Here is a 24,469-nt window from a genome sequence, read left to right as displayed (position 1 = left end):
CAGATATGCAGATGATACAACATTAATAACTGCATCCGAAGAAGAAATATCCAGCCTGCTGCAGCTAGTGGAAGCCGAAAGCAATAGATGTGGTCTCAAAATCAATAAACAAAAAACAAAAATTATGATAGATTATTCAAATTCACTTCAGACAACAGGATTCTTAGATCAGTTTGAAGTGGTTAACGAGTTCAATTATCTAGGATTCTAAATCAGTAATACAGGATCTTGTGAAACAGAAATACGTAGGAGAACAGGCATGGCCAAAAACACTATGAGTCTATTATCGAAAATCTGGAAATTTCGCTCCTTGTCGAAGAACACCAAAATAAGATTAGTACGTGCCTTAATTTGTTCCCATATTTAATTACGGATCCGAAACATGGGCAATGAAATCGGACGACAGAAAAAGGATTGACGCCTTTGAAATGTGGTGTTGGAGAAGAATGCTTCGGATCTCATGGACGGAACACAGAACAAATCACTCAATCCTCCAAGAGCTTAATATTCAGACTCCACTTTCCTCTATTTGCCTCTCCACCGTCTTAAAATTTTTCGGCCATATTGCAAGAAGTGACGATAATCTTGAGAGACTTATAATTTCGGGAAACGTTGAAGGGCGCAGAAGTAGAGGTCGCTCACCTACTCGATGGACGGATCAAGTACAGAAAGCCAGTGGAAAAACATTCTCTGAATCCATGAGGGAAGCTCAGGACAGAAGCCGATGGAAAGAGATAGTTGCTCATATTATAGGGAATCACGACACTCAGCAATGAGGAAACGACTGAGGAGGAGCTTAAGTTTGCATTTTTCATCGATGCGCGATGTTTACTTGACGGATTACTTTTAAAGGGTTTTTACCCACATATTTTTGTAATATTATATTTTGGTGGTTAGCATGTTAGATCACGTGAGTATAACCTACAACTTTTCTTAACCGTTGTCAAAATTTTAAAACCTTTGCATTATTTTATTAGGTTATATTCATTTTAGGTAAGCACTGATGATGATTGGTCAACCAATCGAAAACTAGTTCTGTGATGTAGCCCTTTTTAGGGATTTTAAATATATACCTTTTATAAAGGATTTTATTGGTACATGGTAGTGTCATCCATGAATTACTTTTATTTATTGGTTTTAAATTTGTAGGTCAGCTGGAAAGAAACCAATACATAACCCTAGCACACATAAATCCCGAGAGCTATGCCATGCTTGAATCCGCCATGGAACCCCATACATTATGTTCCATGTGGTTCATAGGACTTGAGTTTGCCAAAACTGAAGGTATCAGCGTCGATCTAACAAGAGACATTCAGACATTTACGGAACAAGTCAATAACCATGCTATCAATATCAAGATGCTGAAGGATGGAATGAGGTGAGATACCGTTTTTCTATGTTTTTTTTCTAAAAAATAAAAAGTTTACAAAGTTTTAAATTCAGAGAATTACAAATAGAATAAAAAAGAAGAATTTTAGGACTACAGATTTTATGAAGCAGACTCGTTAACATAGGGATGTTTTTTTTTTTTTTCGTTCACTAATTTGAATATCTCGATATGTATCTCATCTGCGCCACATGCTTTTTTCGTTCTATTGTTTTTAATGGTTCTATAGTCTGTTTTTAAACTAGGAGTAATTCAAATTTACCGCGCTGTAATGCTTGTTTTACAATTGGTCGAACCGCAGGCAATTTTAATCCACTCTTACGAAATTGTGACACTAATGACATTTATGAAATTTTGACACTATTGGCATTTCATAGGTTAACTAAGTTTTATTGGCGTTTTTTTGTGTTTTCTGCGTTATTTCTTTAATTTTTAGACTTTTAGTCTTCTTTTATATAAAAATAACAGTTGTTTTAGGACTCTTTAGCGACGTATTAGTGATGAGCGCGCTAATAACCGGCAAAATAACGCAAAAGATGGAAAACATAATACATTATGAAGTAAAAAGAGATGAAACTAGTAGATGTGGAAATTATCGATATAAACGTATAAATTAACATTACATTACATAGTTTCCCACCTTCAGCCGTATCGGAGGAGTATGACAACTGTCACTGTGACAGGAGAATTTTAAAAAATACTCCTGTCACAAACGTCTAAAAATGGGAAAATATGTAATGTAATGTTAATTTATACTTTTATATCGATAATTTCCACCTCTAGCAGTTTTATCTCTTTTTATTTCACAATGTCTTATTGTTGTTCTGAAGCTATTTCCTTGTGGCATTTTTATAATCAACTATTTTCAATGGGAAGTAAGCCACAATTTTACCAAAAAAATGATTTTATTAACATTTCGACGCCCAAGTCGGGTGGCGTCAAAATACAAAATAATACTAAATTAAACAAAAATATTGTTGCTTAGTAAAAAATTATTCTAATAATTTATTTAATCTGACTCATTTATATCGGCAATTCAGACATGTATTATACATTTTAAAGTAGAAGACTTTAAAATAATATTGCCAATATTGATGAGTTGCGTTCCTGGGACGACTTTACTAAAAGACAGTTCATTTGATTACATGACATCAACCCAACTCAAGAATATCTGCCACAAAAAATCATAGCATGTGATCTGTCTTTAAAAAGACAACCAAATGCAACGGTAGCAGTAAAATTCTCGCGTTAGAGACTCCATAGTAAATCATGAGGGAAAACCAGGAAAAACCTCGTGATACTATCCCGACATCGTAAGTATTTGTGCTTACATTTAGTTTACTCTCAAATCTAATACCAAATTCCGACTTTAATATGTATATGCTATTTTAAATTATAAATAATATTAATAATACATAGATATCATATACATAATACTAAAATATAAAATATGTACTAACTCGATATGTTACTGACTTACTAATGGTGGTATTTTCTTTCTATTCACTTCTTTTAGTATTTGGTAACCACATCCTACTGCATTCTACCGAGGAATTTGCAACACAATTATTTTCATTTAGCATAATTGGAGCCGCTTCTTCGATTTTTCTCTTTTTACTATCTGTTTCTTTCAGGACTATACTTGAATCTCTCCACTGAACTCTATGTTCATTATCTATCCCATTATCTATCCCATGCGTGTTGACATATTTGAGATCTATCAAATTCTCTATTTTTAATATAAGACTGATGTTCACTTATTCTAACGTTTAATGGTCTTGATGTTTCACCTAAATAAAATTGTTCGCATTCACAAGGTATTTTATAAATACAATTCTTTGTCCTTTCTTGTTCATTGTTAGGTTTAGTTTTAGATGGAATAGACCTGAATGTGTTTGTTGTTTTGAATGTTGTTGAAATGTTGAATTTATTTCCTATTGTTTTAAGTTTCTCGGATAGTCCATTTATATATGGTATTGATATTTTCCTCGTATTATTTCTTGTGGATGTTATAGGATCCCGTTCTACGTTGTTCTGTTCTATTCTATCCAGTCTTGACAATTCCTTATTTATGGACGATAAAGGATAATCATTTTTTAATAAAGCAGATGTTAACAATTGTTTTTCTTCTAACAATGAATTTTCGTTAGAACAGGTAATTTTGGCTCTATCATATAAAGATTTAATGATTCCCCTTTTAACGTTGATGTTGTGATTTGATTTGTAATTGAGCTATCTGTTGGTGTGTGTTGGTTTTCTATACACTTGAGTCTCATATCCATATCCAGTATCCTTCTTTGAGACTAAAACATCGAGGAAAGGCAGTGTTATTATATTCCTTTTCCATTGTAAATTTTATTGTCTCTTCTTGATCGTTTATAATATTTAGGAATGTATCCAACAATTCTGATCTATGAGGCCATATTGAAAACACATCATCTACATATCTCCACCATACTGTTGGTTTTAAATTTTGTTCAGATTAGCCAATAATGGAGATAAAGAAGAGCCCATTGCTAGACCAAAATTTTGTTTATAGAATTCATTATTTAGTTGAAAATAGGTATTATTAGTACATATTGTCAATAACTCCATTATAGCTGATACATTTAGTCTTGTCCTAGTTGTCAATGTATTATCATTTTCTAATTTCGTTTTGATTATGTTTAAAGTTTTATAAAGTTTTTAAAGGCGATAAGGCAGGACATGTCGGTAAAGGGGATTAACATTGATATGACCCAAGATAGAATTGTGTGGAGAAATGCAATTAGGGAAGCCGACCCCGCATAGGGATAAGGCAAAGAGAATGATGATGATATGTTTAAAGTTTTATTCAATGGCACACTGTTTATGTCAAAACTTACTAAAATATTATTTGGATTAAATTCAATATTTGATAAGTTGTTTAAAAAATATGTTTTTTTTTATAAATGTGTCATTATTATTTGCAAATGGTTTTATAATATTTAATAAAAATTTTTGATAGTTCACTACAAGGAGAATTGATGGTACTACAAATGGGTCTAAGTGGAATATTCGCTTTATGAATTTTCGGTACTCCATAAAAATGTGGTCTCTTACTGTAATGAGGTGTCATTAATTTTCTTTGATAGTACGTTAGATCATTTTTAAATTTGAATAAAGTTCTATAGATTTTGTTTTCCAGTGTCTTCATTGGATCTTTCGTTAATTTGGTATAAGGTCCATTTGTAATTAGATCTGTAATTTTGTCCTCATATTGTATTTTATCCATTATTACAGTTGCATTTCCTTTATCCGCTGGTAGGATTGTTATGGAGTCATCAATTTTTGAAAGTTTTTAAAGCTTTCATTTCCTCTTTGCTGATGTTCTGTTCAATTTTATTAGATTTTTCCAATTCAAGTTTACATAGTACCCTATATTGTTCTTTTTCATGAGTTGGTAAACACTGGGATATTTTTTCCACTGAGCTAATTATGTCTAATTTTGGAATAGATGGATGAGTAACAGCATAGTTTAAACCTTTTGACAATACCAAATTTTTCGTTGCATTTAAATGTCTATTTGATAGATTGACAACTGTCGCTAATATGTCATTATTTCTATTTAGGTTATCAAAAGTATGTATACTATTGTGTTCTAAAAGAATATTAAATTTATTTAAATGTATATTTCTTTGTTTTTGATATGAATTTTGATAAATTATTTGTAAACTAAAAATAATTCGATCAAAATCAGAATTTGATATCATTTCAATATGTAAATCTTCAATACTTACGATATCTTGTTCAATAAAAAATAAATTTGATCTATGAAATTGTAACCTTTCCCGGATCATCGAAAAATTGGCTAGATGTAGAATATTTTGTGACAACGACACCCGACTTGGGCGTCGAAACGTTAATAAAATCATTTTTTTGGTAAAATTGTGGCTTACTTCCCATTGAAAATAGTTATGAAATCTTATGTTTTCCATCTTTTGCGTTATTTTGCCGGTTATTAGCGCGCTCATTCAGGTAATATCCCAGAGGATATTGTCAACGTTTGTAACAATACCAAAAAAACGATCTGCGAAAACCTGCGAAGATTTCCGGACTATCAGCCTTATGAACCATGCACCAAAGATTTTTCTTAAAATCATACATACCAGAATGTACAAGAAATGCGAGGAAAATGTCGGTGAAATGCAATTTGGATTCCGCGATTCCATGGGTACACGTGAGGCACTTTTCACCTTGCAAGTTCTGCTTCAGAGATGCCGCGATGTTAGTTGTGATGTCTATGCTTGTTTTATTGACTACGCCAAGCATTTGACCGTTGCCAGCACCAGAAGATGGTCACCGCCCTACAAAGAGTAGGATTAGATGAGAAGGACATTCGGATCATCATGAATTTATACTGGAACCAGCGTGCTCAAGTCAAGGTCGAAGACCAGTTGACCGACCAAGTGAAGATCATGCGAGGAGTAAGGCAGGGCTGTGTGCTCTCGCCGACTCTTTTCAATATATACTCTGAGGAAATTTTTACTGAAGCCCTCACAAACCTAGAGATGGGAATCCGAGTGAACGGTGAATACATCAATAATATCCGCTACGCAGATGACACTGTATTACTAGCAACCAGCCTAAATGATCTACAGGCCTTACTAGACCGTGTGAGAACTGTGAGCGTAACATACGGACTGAACCTTAATATTAAGAAAACTAAATTCATGGTTGTCAGCCGTGTAAATTTAGATCCCGGGGCACTAATGGCAGATAGCGAAGAGATCCAGAGAGTCGACAGATTCACTTACCTTGGAACTACCCTCAACTCACAATGGGACCACGCTCAAGAGATTAGGTCCAGAATTGAAATGGCACGGTCTACATTTATCAAGCTGAGATCCTTGCTGTGCTGCAGTGATCTCAGTTTGGGAACAAAGATGCGGATAGTGAGGTGCTACGTTCTTTCGGTGCTACTGTATGGAGTTGAAGCCTGGATACTGACGCAAGCCACTGAAAAACGGATTGAAGCCTTCGAGATGTGGATCTACAGGAGGATACTAAAAATATCTTATGTGGACCATGTCACCAACATTGAGGTCCTACAGCGCATGACAAAAGAAAAAGAAGTGCTTAATTTAGTAAAACAACGTAAGCTTGCGTACCTTGGCCACGTGATGCGGAACGAAGAAAAATATCGAGTTCTTCAACTCGTCATGCAGGGCAAAGTATTTGGCAGGAGAGGACCGGGACGCCGTCGTATCTCGTGGTTGAAAAACCTCCGACAATGGTTTGGGATAACCTCCGCGGAGCTGTTTCGCAGAGCAGTCAACAAAACAATGATAGCCTTGATGATCGCCAACATCCGGACTGGATAAGGCACTGAAGAAGAAGAAGATTAGCGCGCTCATCACTGTCTAATATTTATGGATTACCGTCGAAGGCCGAGATGAACAATCAAAAAAGAAGATGTATTAGGTGATTTTTCTAGTGGCCTTATTGGGTTGAATTTGTCTTTTGAGTTTACTCCTCCTTATTTAAAAACAGGGTATAGTGACTTCTGACGTTAGCATATCACGTGCTTCTTCGAGATTGTTCTTGTTGATATATTAAGGAATTTGAGGTCCATTGTCTTCTCGATGTTGTCAACTCTTGGGCTTTTTTATACAAAGCAAAATAATCGTTCTTATGTGTTTGTTCTTTTTTCCTGATTTATTCTATCCAAATCTTCAAATTCAAATCTCATTTTTATCTCCAAACGTAGCGGATAATGTAGCCCCGAACAATTATTTAAGTCTGTTTGTCCTTTGTTCAGCAACAAGATTAACAGTTATCAAAAAAGAAACCCCCATGGTTTCGAGAGGAAGTGAAGATAAAATGTGAAGAAAAGAAAAAAGCCTTTTTATAATACAGAAAACAAACACAACAGGCATAAAACCACTATAAACGAATTAGAAACGAAACGAACACTTAGTCAGACAAACAAAAAGGGAACACTGGGAGAGCTTCTCAAAACAGATGGAACATGATTTATACGGAACACAAAAGGAAATATGGAGAATGATCAGAGGACAAAGAAAAGAAATGAATGAACTAATAAAAAGGAAACACACTCAGAAGGAAACTTGGGCAGACTATTTTTGATCTTTGTTTGCTAAAAGTGATGATAACGAACCACCAACACCTAAAGATAGAAAATCACCAGGAGAGGATAGAATATCGACTGAACTCCTAAAGTACGGAGGATAAGATCTGACCAAACAACTATTAAACTTAATGCAAAAAATAATAGAACAAAACAGAATATCACAAGAATGGAGATCAAGCACCCTAATACCTCTCTTCAAAAAGGGAGAAAAATCGGACCCGGAGAATTACAGAGGAATTAATTTATTAAACACAACACTAAAATGAACGACCAAAGTGATAACAAATAAACGGAATAAAATTATAACGTTAGCAGAAGAACAACAAGGTTTTAGGTTGGGAAGATCATGCACCGACGCTATATTTATAATGGGGCCGTGAGAGAAATCGTTAGAATACAAAAAACCGCCATACTTATGTTTCGTGGACCTTAAGAAGGCATTTGACATGGTCAAATTAAAGGACGTTATCTATTTATTGTACGCAAGAGAGGTGCCTTTAGGAATAGTTAAAACTATCGAAAATATCTACCAGAACAACACAATAAAAGTAAAAGTAGATGAAGAACTAACTGACCCAATTGAAGCTGGCAATGGGATAAGACTAGTGATGTAAGAAGAGAATGTTCTCAAGGAGAATATTCTCTTGGTAGTTGTTGCGTCCTTAATCGTGCTAAGACGATACATAAAAAAGAAAAATAGTAAATGTGGATACGGCTTTTCTAAATACCTAAACTCGAAACAATGAGTAATAATTATGGAAATAATGCTAGACAATTATTTGTTTAAGAATTTTACAAGAATGTCAAAAAGTGATTTCGAACTATTAATAAATATGATAGGACCAAGAATGGAGAAGAAAGATCAAACTCAGCGCCGTAACTACCATTGGGGCAACCGGGGCAGTGCCCCGGTGCCCCCGTTTGGTTGGCCGTGTATAGATTTTAACGCGAAAAAAATATGTATTTTAAATGCCGATCCCAACGAAATATTTTCAAATGACACAATTCTAAAAAGGCTTTACATACAGGGGAACCCTAGACCGCAATATAAAGTTTTAATTTGTCACTGAGGAAATTAGTCTTTTCGACTAAAATGCAAATGGAACAGAACAGGGGCCCCTGAGGCCTGAGCTAAGCTGGGGCCCCCGAGACCTTAACATAAAAATTTAAATTATTACTTAGGAAATTAGTTATTTCGGCGTAATAAAACCGTTCAGTTTCTTCTTTCATTGCTTGTATTTGACTTGTTTTGTCTCTGTAAAGCATTTTCTCGTCTTTCTGTTATATTGATGATACTTGCAAAATTATTTAGCTCTTAAATAAGTCATGGAGTGCATTAAAATGCGTTTTCAATGGGTTAAATACCAAACATTTTTCCGGACCCCTACCGCTGGGGGGTAAACCATGTAGGTGCCCCGGTAGGGGGCAACTTGATCACGTTTGCCCCGGGGCCCCCAACATCGTACATACGGGCCTGGATCAAACATGAGAAACGCAATACCAATCCGAACAAGATTAGTAATTGTTATTTATATATACTAAAAGTTTTAGTTTATTGTATTTATTCAGGGTGCACTGCTCTTCCATTTGTCTCATAGTTCCAGAAGTATGCCAAGTTCCACAACTCTGGATGTACTGCATTAATAAACCTTATTGTGATTTCATTTGACCACGTATTCATCTTTTCTTTGTATGTCTTGACAAAACCAAATTACCACAGCAGTTCGACTTTATCGACAATGCATCAGGCACTGCAATAGTGTTCAAATATCAGTAAGATTTCGGCCACGTATTCATCTTTTCTTTGTATGTTTTGACAAAACCAAATTACCACAGCAGTTCGACTTTATCGACAACGCATCAGGCACTGCAATAGTGTTCAAATATCAGTAAGATTTCGGCCACGTGGCTCAGCCAAACGGCGATATTTTCATTAGATGGCTGTAATGTTGCCAGAAACATACCAAATATATATTTTCGGCAACATATTGCTTCAAAAACTAGCCCGTCTAAATGCCCCTTTAGATGTAGACCAATCCATGACTGAGCTGACGACTCGTGAAAAATAAAATCCAACAACTTTTCATCAGTACATTGAAATGCAGAATGTAGATGACCAGGATGAGCTAATGATAGAAATAGACTCTGAACCTGAGGCCTCATGTTTTTTTGATCCAATACTTGCATTATTTGTTGTTAAGAAGGAACTTTCATTTTTTTATCAAATAAATTTTGTGTTCTCTGTTGTTTTCGTATTTTGTTTATATATAACACTGTTGTTTAGTCTCATAATATTTTATGTAATTTCATGAATTTTTAATACCCTATTTCATCTTCAACAATATCCCGTGCGTCATAGGGTCATAAGTGCGTCATGGGGTTCATTCTCAGAAAATTCTCCATATCGAGATTATTCTCTGATTTTTCATTCGAGAATTTTCAAACACTAGATAAGACAGAGAATGAGTCATCTATTGTTCAACCTGATCATGAATGAAGTAATAAAAAAGTAAGAACAAAAAAAGGATACCAAATGGGAGAAAAACAACTTAAAATAATCTGCTATGCAAACGACGCAATACTAATATCTCAAAGTGAAAATGATTTACAACGTATGCTGCACTAATTTAATATAACCTCTAGAAAATTTAACATGTTAATTTCCCCAAAAAAGACTAAATGCATGGTTATAACAGCAAATCTAATAAGGTGTAAATTGCTGGAGGGTTAGATAATAGAACAAGTCATGGTGTTTAAATATCTAGGCATCACACTATTGCAGAAAGGCAGAATTTACAAAACAGTCATCAGACCAATAATGACATACGCGGCAGAAACCTGATACAGAAAGGACAAAAAGAATGAAGTAAATGTCTACGACATTCCGGGATGTGCTGGATAGCTTACTTTTTTTTTGACGAATGATGATGACTTTTGACTGATGATGTTCTGAGAGCGAAAGTTCTTAGGCAAGATTTAATAAATAACTGTGCTCGATATAGTTCGTCCGCTATAACTTTTCCCATGCGTCACGATTCATTTTCAAACAAATTAAGTCAAAACATAAAGTGAAACGAACGTGGATGTGTATATACATTTTGTATACTGTATACTACACACTTCACACATCCGCGTACGTTTCACTTTATGTTTTTACTTAATTTGTTTGAAAATGAATCGTGACGCATGGAAAAAGTTGTAGCGGATGAACAATATCTGCCTTTTATGTGTAAAATACATATATTCGAGCATTCAACCGTATCTTATTGCATTGTTTCTTTTATCTGTTTTGGCGACGTGATAACTTATATGTCTGTGTTGTTGTATAGCTTTTTGTTTTTATATCTATTGTTGTTGCGTATGTACCAATAATTACATTCAATTATACATTTTTGACTATTTTAAACATTTCCATATAAATACATCTCATGTATAAAATTAATTATGTTTTTCGCATTTTGTCTTATAATTATCTAAACTTTAAATAACAGGTTAGACGCCAGGCATGTCAAAAGGAAACAGCTGTCACAATATCTTGCTCCGGGAGTGCTTAAAAGAGAAAGGAAATTGAGTATCAGTAAGAACGGGGTTACACCGGAACAAAATAGAAAGAGGCAGTCTTCGGAAGCTACTCAAGAACACAACGATGCTCCAAGTAAAAAGACGAGGTTGTCAGAGGATATCGCGTCACAAGAGGTAAGTAACAAAATTTGTACTTAAATTAATTCGGGGAGAAGAATATTTTTATCTAAAAATGTCAGGAAAGAGTCAGAGTTCAAAGTGAAATATCGTAACCTAAGATCAACTTAACACTGCATGCAAACACCACATTGTAATATAATACAGGGTGGACGGACGAAACCTAAACCGACATTATCATGAGCACATTTTTGAAAAACCCCGTGACAGGTATTTTAGATTATTTTACTTTCACCCTTAAGCCAGGGTAAGAATCACTCAACATTTTTGATAGAGATGGGGTCAAATAAGATATCGCTTGAAAGCCATTGCAATTCCCTATGTGCACATTAATCTTTAAAGTTTTAAATTTAGTCAAATACTTAATATTATTTATTTAAAAGGACTTTTAAACTTTAAATTTTATTTACCTACGTAATTAGTTGGTACGCCAATGGTTTAGATTTTAATTTCTTTCTGCGAGAAATTTCTTTCTTTTTTTTGTCACACTAAGTAAATAATATGATATAAACACATATGTAATACAGACAATGAAATGTTTGATTCTCTTGTGAATATCATTTGTAAGCATTAATTTATTAGTCTTTAAAAAGTTATTACCACAGTCTAAACAAGGGTCGGAAACCTGCGGCTCGAGAGCCGCATGCGGCTCTTTGTATGTGAAGCTGCGACACTTTAGTTCCACACGCAAATATTATTTATTTTCACAAAAAAAAACATTTAAAAAGCTTTCTGAATCCGAAGTTCCATATTATGTAACTAGACCCAATCTACAAGTAATGTCAATCTGGCAAGCTTCGCGGTATCGCTAGAAATTACAAAAAAGGGCAAACCATTCACATATGGTGAGTATGTCAAAGACTGCTTCATAAGTGCATCTAAAGAACTGTTTCGTGATTTCAAAAACAAACCAGAAATCTTGAAAAAAAATCAAAGATTTGCCAGTATCCGCTAAAACAATTCAAGATAGAATAGCTAAAATGTCTTCAAATGTAACATATTTGCAGGTGGAAGATATTCAATTTTCTTCCGCCTTATCACTTGCTATAGATGAGTCTTGAGACGTAAAAGATTGTTAATAGCATTTTGTCAAAAGCACTCTACCATCGTCAGTTTAAAGAATTCTTAAACGAAATGGAGGCTCAGTATTCCGACCTCCTTCTTCATAGTAAAGTGCGATGGCTTTCCAAAGATAAGGTGATGAAACGTTTTGCTTTGTGCTTGAATGAAATAAATACATTCCTAAATGAAAAAGGCTTTAATCAACCTGAATTAGGGAACAACAAATGGTTGCAAAATTGTTACTTTATGGTGGATATCACAGCGAAATTAAATGAGCTGAATCTAAAACTGCAAGGAAAGAGAAACGCAGCCTATGTTTTGGTAGAAGAATTGGTTTGTTTTTGAAAAATTAATTCTTTTTGCAGAAGATATTCAGAGCGGTCTAAAGCAATATCACGATAAAACCAGTGCGACTGTTGACACGAATTACTTCAGCACAGTTACAAAAAAAATTAAAGGTGAATTCGCTGGTTGATTTGAACAATTCAAAACCACTCTAGCATTCATAGTAAATCCTCTCAACACAAATAGTAACGAAATCCACGTTGAGCCATTTGGAAATCATACTGGATCTTTAGAAATGCATTTGATCGATTTAGAAAGTAAAGCTTTGTGGAGTGGAAAATTTACAGAATTGAAAAGCAAGCTGGAAGAGTCGGAGGTCCAGAAATGTATGTACGTAACGCAACAAAAGTGGGCAGCTTTGAAAGAAATGCCGCGAATTGAGGGCCTTATATTCGACGCATTGAATAGTTTTCCAGATTGCTACAGTGAGGTGAAGAAGTTACGAGCAAGCCAACTAACAAATGAAAATTTAGAGTCGTGTTTGAAACTTAAAACAACAAGTTATGAGCCAGATTTATTCAAACTTTCTAAAACAGTGCAAAGCCAATTCTCCCATTGAGATTATTTGCTCAATTTTTTGTCATTGAAGTACAAGTTAGTGTAGTAAGTGAATATTTAGGTAGTTGTTTTAATTTTTTACTTGAATAAATGAAATGTTGTTCTGAAGCTATTTTCTTGTGGCATTTTTATAATCAAGTATATTCAAATGGGAAATAAGCCACAATTTTACCTAAAAATGATTTTATTAACGTTTCGACGCCCAAGTCGGGTGTCGTTGTCAAAATACAAAATAATACTAAATAAATAAAAATGTTGTTGCTTAGTAAAAAATTCTTCTAATAATTTATTTAATCTGACTCATTTATATCGGCAATTCAGACACGTATTATACATTTTAAAGTAGACGACTTTAAAATGATATTGCCAATATTGATGAGTTGCGTTCCTGGGACGACTTTACTAAAAGATAGTTCATTCGATTACATGAAATCAATCCCAACTCAAGAATATCCGCCACAAAAACTAAACCTAACAGTGAACAAGAAAGAACAAAGAATTGTATTTATAAAATACCTTGTGAATGCGAACAATTTTATATAGGTGAAACGTCAAGACCAATAGACGTTAGAGTAAATGAACATCAGTCTTATATAAAAAATAGAGAATTTGATAGATCTCAAATATGTCAACACGCATGGGATAATGAACATAGAGTTCAGTGGAGAGATTTAAGTATAGTCCTAAAAGAAGCAGATAGTAAAAAGAGAAAAATCAAAGAAGCGGCTCTAATTATGCTAAATGAAACCAATTGTGTCGCAAATTCCTCGGTAGAATGCAGTAGGATGTGGTTACCCATATTAAAGGAGGAAGTCAATAGAAAGAAAATACCACAATTAGTAAATCAGTAACATATCGAGTTAGTACATATTTAGTATTTTAGTATTATTTAAAATTTAAAATATCAAGTCAGAATTTGGTATTAGTTTTGAGAGTAAACTAAATGTAAACCCAAATACTTACGATGTCGGGATAGTATCACGAGGTTTTTCCTGGTTTTCCCTCGTGATCTACTATGGAATCTCTAACGCGAGAATTTCAGTGCCACCGTTGCATTTGGTTGTCTTTTTAAAGACAGATTACACGCTATGATTTTTTGTGGCGGATATTCTTGAGTTGGGATTGATTTCATGTAATCGAATGAACTATCTTTTAGTAAAGTCGTCCCAGGAACGCAACTCATCAATATTGGCAATATCATTTTAAAGTCGTCTACTTTAAAATGTATAATACGTGTCTGAATTGCCGATATAAATGAGTCAGATTAAATAAATTATTAGAAGAATTTTTTACTAAGCAACAACATTTTTATTTATTTAGTATTATTTTGTATTTTGACAACGACACCCGACTTGGGCGTCGAAACGTTAATAAAATTATTTTTAGGTAAAATTGTGGCTTATTTCCCATTTGAATATACTTAATAAATGAAATGTATGAAAATATATATATATATATATATATATATATATATATATATATATATATATATATATATATATATATATATATGTGAAAAACACTATATACATTTATGAATAAATAGATTAATTTTTTTTATCAAAGAACTTTATTTATGTAAGTACATACTACTAATTTTGACTAAACAAATTGTGGCTCTTTAAAAACTTTGAAATTTTGTAAATTGTTATATTTGACTCTTCCGACTCAAAAGGTTGCCAACTCCTACCATAGTCTATACTATACCATTCCTGAAAGGGTAAATATCGTTTCGTTGTATTTTATCAGCAATAAATGCGCCAATACGAAAGCTCGGCAATTTAATGTACGTCATAAAGATAAACACGTCAGTAGGTAAATTTTTTTTGGGGTTTCGAGAGTAAAAAATCTAGGAATCTAAGTAAGGAAAAAAGGAGAAACTGAAGGGACTGTAGTTAATAAACCTAGTGAAGTTGCAGTATTAGAACATTTTCACCTAGATTCTATGTTAAGTATGACATAAGGCAAGTAGCAGCTATATCTGGAATCAACTAACGTCCAAGCCATTTTGAAGAAAAAATTATATCCATATAAAATACAATTAGTGCAGGAATTTAATGAGGATGATTATGACCGCCGTTTACAGATTTTTTGGAAGTTATTTACCAGCAATTTCATTGCTGGAATCGAATCTTATGATTCTATGTAATAATAATATAGGTATGCAATACTTGTTCAATTAGTTCGTTGTTAATTACTAATTTGCATCTTATGGGTTCCCTTGACACTACCAGGGATGTTGTCTTGGCTGTTGATATTTTCATGTTGTAGTTCTTCGCCAATGTATTGAAAGTTTGTGATATTCGCTGTTGGTTATCCTCGTTATCGGAGATTAAGATTGCGTCGTCAGCCTAACAGAGGATTTTTATTTGTTTTTCTGCCATATTATATCCTTTTCCAGTACTTTTAATGTTTTCTATGATTTTATCTTCTTTTTCTATGATTTTTCTCCTTTAGCAATCTTAGCACATCTTCCAATCTTACACAATCGAAGGCCCCAGTCAGATCTAAAAAACACATAAATGCAGGTTTATTATATTCCAGTGCTTTCTCAGCAATTTGTCTGGCTATGAATTTGGCGTCTATTGTCGACCTATTTTTCCGAAAACCTTGTTGTTCCTCACTAATTGTGTATTCTTCATTTATTTTATTGGCAAGTATTTTTGTTAAAAGTTTAAGAGTTGTGCTCAGCAAGGTGATGGTACGGTAGTTGCTAGGGTCTTTGCTGTTTCCTCTCTTGTGTATAGGTATTGTTATACTCGTCCTCCACTGGTCTGGTACACACTGGCTACATATTATTTCCTGAAAGAGGATTTCTTCGATTAAGGTTTCTCCTCCGAATTTTAGGAGTTGATTTGGTATCTCATCGGGTCCTGGGTCCTGGGGTGATTTTTTAATAAAAAATTAAGTAATCGTGTGGGGAAAAAATAAATATACCATTTTAATTGCCTATTTGTCCAATTTGTAAAATTCATATTAGAGTTTTCAAAAAGCGTATACAGGGTGAAATTTTTTCTAAGACCCAAACGAACTAATTTGTTAAAGCCGGACCTGATTTTTTTTTAGTTTGGTTTGAATAAATCAGTTGATTACGTGGTAATAGTGTAACGATTGACCAAAATAAGAGACACATCGATCTGACCGTTCAAAAATTATGACTAATACAATTTTTTGTCAAAATGCGAAACTAGCTCTGTATATTATTAAACAATGGGAGGAGACACTTTTTAATGGTCATTTGTTATTCCCCATAGGAGCCTCTATACGAGGTAGGAGTATGTACAGTTTCTCATGACTCACCCTGTATAGTTCTTCTATATAGGCGGTCCATTGTTCTGCTTCTATTTTATTTAAACTTCTATATTCGTTAATGGGGTTTTTCTACTTTTTAGAATGTTCCTAACTTTTCTTTGCGTCCCATACAAATCGTGTTCCATTTCTTTGGTAAAGCGTGTCCAATATTCTCTTTTTATAGTTCTTATCTTACCTCGACACCGTAAGGTACAAGAGGACGGCTTAAGTAAGTAAGTTCTTATCTTAGAATTGATGTAATTTCTTTGAGAAAATTACAGTTTTTAAATGATTGTCAAAATTCATAAAAAATTGATTTTGCTTTATTATTTACACATATCTTATTGGTGTTTTATATTGTAATTTACCATAAACCTTCTCAATTTCAGTTCGATGAATGCTCCAACACGTCAATACACATAGATTCCAGCAGTAATTTAAGTCTAGAATCAGAGAGTAACATTAGTTGTACATCCCCGGCCTCAACTCCCTCCCATATAAATACAAATTCCACCACCACAAACGTACCAGAAACGGTGTGTACGTGACAAGCTACAACTGATGTATATGTGAGTCGTCCATTCGTTGCTGTCAAATAAAATAATGTAAGTATTATTTCTTATAACGTTAGAGTTCGAACATAAAAGTATTTATATGCCTTAAGGCACATATCCACTATGTTCTCGAACCTCTTGTGGTCTGTGCTCCCTACAGCTGCTCCAATGGATACGGCACGCGCTCCTCTACATTATTAACTGCCACCGATTGGAGCGCTAAGGCGGAGCGAGAACATAGTGGATACGTGCCTTTATAGTCTCTATACACTTCTTAACCACTTCCATTTAGGGATGGCGGTTGTTGACAAAACACCGGTTTCCAGTTAACCGTTTTTGAAGTTATACTTCTTTAGGCGCGATTGGGAGTGAATTTTTATTATTCTGCGCGCATGCGCACACAGACAGTATGGCGTTAGTTGCTAAATGTTAATTATGTATGTATTAGTCCAAAAAAGATGTGGACAGAATGTATTAGTGTTTTTAGTAAATTACTTTATTATAATTTTTGTAGCTTTGGATTTGTCTACCTCGGGAATAAGATAATAAAAGTAATATTTACAGTATTTTTATACTTCACTTGGTCTATTTGACACATTGTCTGAGAAATCTTGTAGTCCGCACCCGCACAAACAAAAGGAGTATAGCTAAGTGGTAGAGCGTTTGACTGGAGATCAAGAGGTCCCCGGTTCGAATCCGGGTGTTTTCTAATTTTTCTTAATTTTTGGCATTGTTTTAACCCGGGAGTAGTCGCGCTCACTTCTGTAACGTGAATAGTCGCGTGTTAGATTCTATCTCAAAATGCGAATTTAAATACGAATTTACAACAAATTTTTATTTTATATATATATAGTCTTTTAAGTCCCTTTTACTTTTCAGTGTCGGGACTAATGCCTATTAACGTGTGCACAAACTTTGACCATTGTTTTCTATCCTGCGCCAGTCTGCTTGCTTCTGCTACGGTTTTCCCTTTCCTTTGGATAATCTTCGCAATAGTTGTATCCCAGTTTTCTATTGGTCTTCCTCTGTTTCTTTTTTTCTGTATTCTTGCTTCCCATACTTTTCTTACTGGTATGTTTCTTCTCATTCTTTTCATGTGGCCCCACCAACTCAGCTGTTTTTCTTCGATGTATTCTAGAAGTGGTTTAGTTTTGAGCTCCGCTCGTATATCTATATTTCTTATTCTGTCTCTTTTTGTTACCCCTTTTACTCGTCTTAGGTATTTCATTTCCAGTGCCTGAATCTTACTCTTCATTCTTCTTGTTAATACCCAAGACTCGCACCCGTATGTAAGTACTGGTCTGTATATCGTGTTGAAGACAGTTGTTTTGGTTTTTCTGGATATTTCTTTTTTATTTAAAAATTTGTTGTTAATTGCGTGGAATATCTTAGACGTTTTGTTAATCCTTTCTTCTATATCTTTGTGTTGTTTTCCGTTATTTTCCACTGTTACTCCCAGGTATTGGAAGTGGTTTACCTGTTTTATTGTTTCTCCATTGATTTGTATGTTTAATACGGGTTGTTCTTGTGCTACTACCATAATCTTTGTTTTGCGTGTGTTTATTTTCATCCCATGCCTATTTAATACCTCATTCCATGTTTGCAGATTATTTCTTAGATCTTCCTCTTTATCTGCCATGACAAATACATCATCAGCAAATGCACATTCTGATATTCCTACTCTTTCTAGGTTTCGGTAACCTACATGTAGCTTTTTTAATTGTGGTATACATTCTTTCATTATTTCGTCCATGAAGAAGTTAAAGAGTGTAGGGCTCATGACTCCTCCTTGTCTTAAGCCTTCAGATGTTTTAAATTGTTGCGATTTCATATTTTTATGCATTATGTAATTCGTGTTCCTTTTATATAGACTTTTGATGACTTCTATTAGTTTTCTATCTACTCCTCTTCTAATTAGACTGTTCCATATTGTTTCTCTTTTCGCTCTGTCGAATGCTTTTTCTAGGCCGATGAAGGCAATATACGCTTTGGTTTTAGTCAGTAGTGTTTTTTCTGTTATTTGCTTCACTGTGAATATGTGGTCTTGCACCCCTCGTCCTTTCCGGAAACCACTCTGGGCTTCTTCTAGTGTCGTTTCTATTATATTCTTCAGCTTTTGTTCTAATACTGTTTCGTATACTTTCAGTGCCGTACATAGTAGTGTAATTCCTCTATAATTGTTACATTCTTTGGTATCTCCTTTCTTATGTATGGGCAGTATTACTCCCATCTCCCAGTCCGACGGTATTTCTTCTTTCTTCCATGCCTCATTGCATATTTCTCTGAGCAATTTCCTACCTTCCAGTCCCATATACTTCAGCATTTCTGGTGTTATTCTATCATGTCCAGGAGATTTCCCATTTTTAAGTTTCTTTATTGCTGTTTCTATTTCGTCGTTTGTTATTTCTTCTGTGTTTTCTTCCTGTTCTGTTCTTTCTTCATTTTCTTCGTTGTTTGTTTCTCTGTTTACTTCATTACTAGTTAGTAGTTCTTGAAAGTGTTGCTTCCATCGTTTCATTATTTCTTGATCGTCTGTTATTATTGTTCCATCTGTGTTTTTTATTCTTGTATCTCTTGTTGGTTTGTCTATTCTTATATTTTTCATTGTTCGATAGAAAAGTTTCTGATTTTCTTTACTATTGTATTCCATCTGTTGTCCGAATTATATCCAGGTCTTTTCTTTTTCTATTTTTATCATGTCTCTTACTTTCTTTCTTTCTTCTTTGTATATATCGTAATTTTCCTCGGTTTTGTTCCCTAAATACTTTTCCCACATTTTCTTCTTCGTTTTTACATGGTTTTTGATTTCATCATTCCACCAGCTCGTTTGTTTAGTTTTGCTGTTTTTCCTGTAAACCCCACATTTTTATTTTATAGTATTTTTATTTACTTGTTATGTTAGAAATATTATTTCTAACAATTATTAAAGCTAATTGGCTCTCCCCAAAGCCATAAATTCCACAAAAAGAAGAAGAAGAAGAAAAAATTCCTACGCATTACTACACCCTTCCTCGAGGCACTTACGAAATTTTTCAAAATTGCAAAATTTTTCATTAAGTTATCGCGAAAAAGGATAAAATGTGAGTTTCTATCTAACGGCACGACTACTCGCGGGTTAATAAAAATTTTTGGAAAGTACTTAGTGAAAATTAGTTTAATCTTTAAATAAAATATAAATAAACTGTTCGAAAGTATGTTTATTTCGTTTAAATCATATAATAGAAGTACAACTTCTTACGTACGTACAAAGTACACACACACATTCTTTTTTTTTTACTTACGGTTTAGTCTGGCTGTTATGACCGGGTATTCCAAAAACCAGTGGTTGGTTATGATCAACTCCACAAATGATTACTTCCAGGAAATTAAAATTAGAATAGAAAAGGCTAGAATGAACTTTAAAAAATGAGAAAAGTACTCTGCACAGGAGATCTGAAGTTAGAGCTAAGAGTAATGTTGGTTAGGTGCTACGTCTTCTCGACTTTGTTTTATGGAATGAAAGTTTGGACCTTAAATACGACATCAATGAAAAAACTGGAACCATTCGAATTGTGGGTGTATAGAATAATTCTGAAAATATCATGGACAGAACACGTCACAAACAAAGACGTTCTGAGAAAGATGAGTAAAGAAATGGAAGTCTTAAATACAATCAAAACAAGAAAATTAAAATATCTCTGACATATTACACGTGGAGAGAGCTACAACTTGCTCCAACTCATTATAGACGGAGAGGCACCGCTGAAAAATCTTTCTGAATTTACTAAAGCTAGTCATTTCACAGTTAATTACTGTGATTGTGTAGAGAAACATACTGCGGTCGGTTAAGCGAAACGTAGAACAGGTGGTACTGACAGCTTGTCAAAGTTGCTTACCTGCGGAGGTAATTAAATCCATTTACTAAGGCTGAAAATCAGTACACACATTCTAAATTGAATATAAATAAAAGTTATTATAGTCGGTCAGCTGTATGACGAGACAGAGCCGGTCGGTCGGCCCCAATAAATGTACAGGGTTATTCACTATATCTTGACCCCCTCTAAACTGCTTTATTTACAGAATTAAAAATTATCAAATTTACAGAAATTATTTAAAACTTATTAAATTTTTAATCGACTATTTTTTTAATGAGAATAGGGGTCGTGTGCTAGCTCATTTGAAAGGTTATTCAATTCTCTATCCAGTAATATAAACATTAAGGGTCTAAGGACGTTTCATCGCCGCCGTTTCGATGCCGCCAGTTCGATGCCGATGCCGGTCGATTCATCGCCAGTCAATTAATCGCTAGCTGATATATTTCCGAATTTTCGACAGTTACAATTATTAGTTATTTTTAGTATTAATTAGGAATTCTAGGAAATGCGAGATATGACGGCGATGAAATGGACTGGCGATGAACCGGCGGCATCGAAACGGCCGGCGATGAACCGACGGCATCGAAACGTCCCATTCCGAAACATTAAGGTCATTATTTATACAGGGTGTACAAAAAAAACTGAATTATTAATTAAACAATTAATTTAATTAAAAAAATTTTTTTAGACACCCTGTATAAACAATCATGTTAATGTTTATATTACTGAATAGGGAATTGAATAACCTTTCAAATGAGCTAGCACACGACCCCTATTCTCATTTAAAAAATAGTTGATTACGTCATCACGCCCAGATGGATGACGTCACTAGTACGTCACTTAGAGATTGGTCAAAATATAGTGAATAACCCTGTACATCCATTGGGGCGGACCGACCGGCTCTGTTCCGTCATACAGCTGACCGACTATAATAACTTTTATTTATATTCAATTTAGAATGTGTGTACTGATTTTCAGCCTTAGTAAATGGATTTAATTACCTCCGCAGGTAAGCAACTTTGACAAGCTGTCAGTACCACCTGTTCTACGTTTCGCTTGACCGACCGCAGTATGTTTCTCTACACAATCACAGTAATTAACTGTGAAATAACTAGCTTTAGTAAATTCAAAGAAATTTTTCATAACTCTTGGACTATTATGCAGGGATAGATTCAAGGAAAAAGAAGCATAGGGAGACGCAGAATATCGTTGCTGCGCAACCTGAGAGAATGGTAGGGATGTGCATCAAATGAACTTTTCCGAGCAGCCGTCGCAGCAACCTCCGTCGCGGAGATGGCACTTGAAGATTATTCATATTCATATAATTACAGTACACAGATTCTAAATGTGCCGGTGGGGGATGGCGTCTACGCGCAGTATTATAGTCGGTGTATGAGAGAGAAAGTATTCGAAATAATGAAATAACAAATTTTATATTATTGGAGTCACCATCGCTAATACAGTAGTGATGTTGAAAACGTAACCATTCGTTACAAAGTACTCGTTACTTACGAATACCGAAAGTAACGATTACTATACAGAGAGGTAAATCGTTACTTTGATTACTTTGATTACTCTGATTACTTCTTACCAATCGTATCAGAGCGAGTACCTATTTTGATTTTGAGTATTGTATCTACTCTGTTGATATCGGAGTCGGACCGGTATTCCACGAGTGTTCGGTATCAGTACAGTTAACTAAAATTTTATCTATGAAGGGCGAAGGCTATGAAGAGTTTTACAGGATTACAGGGCGCTGAGAAGTAGCTGAAACAGAGGGAGGTATATCATTTAACAAAGCATGCACCCAGAAACAGATGTCTATACGATTTGCCGAGGTAATAGATAATTCACAGAATTTCACAGATGTTAGTTCTTTTGAAAATAAAAATGCAACGCATTCGATTTTAATAATAAATACACACTATTCTCATCAGGCCTAGAAAAAAATAGCTTAGATTGACTGGAAAATATGTAGAAATGATAATATTTCTAGACTATGATCATCAACTTCAATTTTACATGTAGGTATGGCATTGTTTTTATTAGACCAGGGCATTTAACACTAAAAACACAGGAATAAATCTATTTTTAAATATACATAGTAGGTACATAGAGACTTGCAACTTCTTGCATTGTATTTAGGATTAGGATGACGTCTGGAAAAAAGTCTACAATACAAAAATAGGTTTTTTTTCCCATAATCATCACTACGATGATGATTATTACAATTACAATCTGGTCATACTTGACCAATGAGCAATTTTAATCTAACCTAAATTATTACTGTTCCTTAAAATTAAGAGCTTGCCCCATAGCGTCTCTTATCTAACCTAACAAGATAGTGCACTATTCTAGCATACACACTAACGCGCACAAGCACTATGCTCTGCTTTTCACTATCACCTATCACTTAAACTAGTTCATAAGGTTTTGTCCTCTTCAGTCTTCTAACTTGCCCAGTAGTATCGAGGAGCTGGATTGCCTCAATATTCTCGTGCATGTGAAGTCGTTGCTCGTGACTTCCTGCCATCTTCGTGATGATTATTTCCACAGTTTCCATTCCTAGGTCCTTATGGAGATCACTGTTTGTAACATACCAAGGAGCATCTACAATATTTCTTAGTATTTTGTTCTGGAATCTTTGTATTACTGTTATATTACTTGGTCTAGTACACCCCCATAGTGGGTATCCATAAGTCCATACAGGTCTCAATATTTGTTTGTAAATTAGTAACTTATTATGCATCGACAGTGTGGAGTTTCTTCCAATTAGCCAATACATTTTTTTATATCTTATATTTAGTTCTTCCCTTTTTTTCTTAACGTGCACCTTCCAGCGTAGTTTTGCATCTAATGTTATACCCAAATACTTAGCAGTATCTGCATATGGTACTTGGATATTGCTGATTATAACTGGTATATATTGTATTTTTTTGTTGGTGAAATTAACGTGGACAGATTTAGCTTCATTTAGCCTGATTCTCCATTTTTGTGTCCACTTATAGATTTGGTTAACTGCTATTTGGACCTTGTTGGTCGCCTCTTCACTTGTCGTCCCTACTGCTTGAATAGCTGTATCATCAGCAAAGGTGGCAACTGTGTTGTTTTCCAGTACAGGTATATCACACGTGTATAGTAGGTATAGGACCGGACCCAACACACTGCCTTGTGGAACACCTGCTCTAATTTCTTTTAAGTCTGAAAAACAGTCTTCTTGCTTAATTCTAAAATGTCGTCCTTTTATGTATGACTGTAAAAGTTTTGAGTACTGTATAGGTAAAAAACATTTTAGTTTGTATGTTAAACCTTCATGCCAGACTTTATCAAAAGCCTGTGCAGCATCAAGAAATACAGTTGAACAGACTTTCTTTTCTTCTAGGGATCTTTCGATAACATTTGTGATTCTGTGCACCTGGTCAATTGTTGAATGCTTATTTCTAAATCCGAATTGATGTGTCGGTATCAAATTCCTTGCTTCAATAATTGGTTTTATTCGCTTAAGGAGCAGTTTCTCAAACAGCTTCGATATTACAGGAAGCAGAGATATCGGTCTGTATGACGAAACCTCATGTGCTGGTTTTCCTGGTTTAGGAATCATAATGAC

At 34.4% G+C, this 24,469-nt stretch overlaps 1 protein-coding gene across 2 annotated transcripts in view; it reads left to right on the top strand.

The window, feature by feature from the left end:
- The window catches only part of LOC114339275 (poly(A) polymerase type 3), a 131,848-nt gene that overhangs the window by 86,508 nt on the left and 20,871 nt on the right, over positions 1-24,469 (top strand). For both annotated transcript variants that reach the window (XM_050661711.1, XM_050661709.1), the window contains exons 6-8: positions 1,150-1,378; positions 10,991-11,195; positions 16,844-17,059. In XM_050661711.1, the coding sequence (XP_050517668.1) occupies positions 1,150-1,378; positions 10,991-11,195; positions 16,844-17,002 (593 nt within the window). In that variant the 3' untranslated portion in view covers positions 17,003-17,059. The remainder of the gene's footprint in view (positions 1-1,149; positions 1,379-10,990; positions 11,196-16,843; positions 17,060-24,469) is intronic.

Source organism: Diabrotica virgifera, chromosome 9 (genome assembly GCF_917563875.1).
Source record: "Diabrotica virgifera virgifera chromosome 9, PGI_DIABVI_V3a".
Taxonomy (NCBI): Eukaryota; Metazoa; Arthropoda; class Insecta; order Coleoptera; family Chrysomelidae; genus Diabrotica; species Diabrotica virgifera.
Note: the sequence above shows the minus strand (reverse complement) of the source record. Positions and strands in the feature narration are given on the sequence as shown.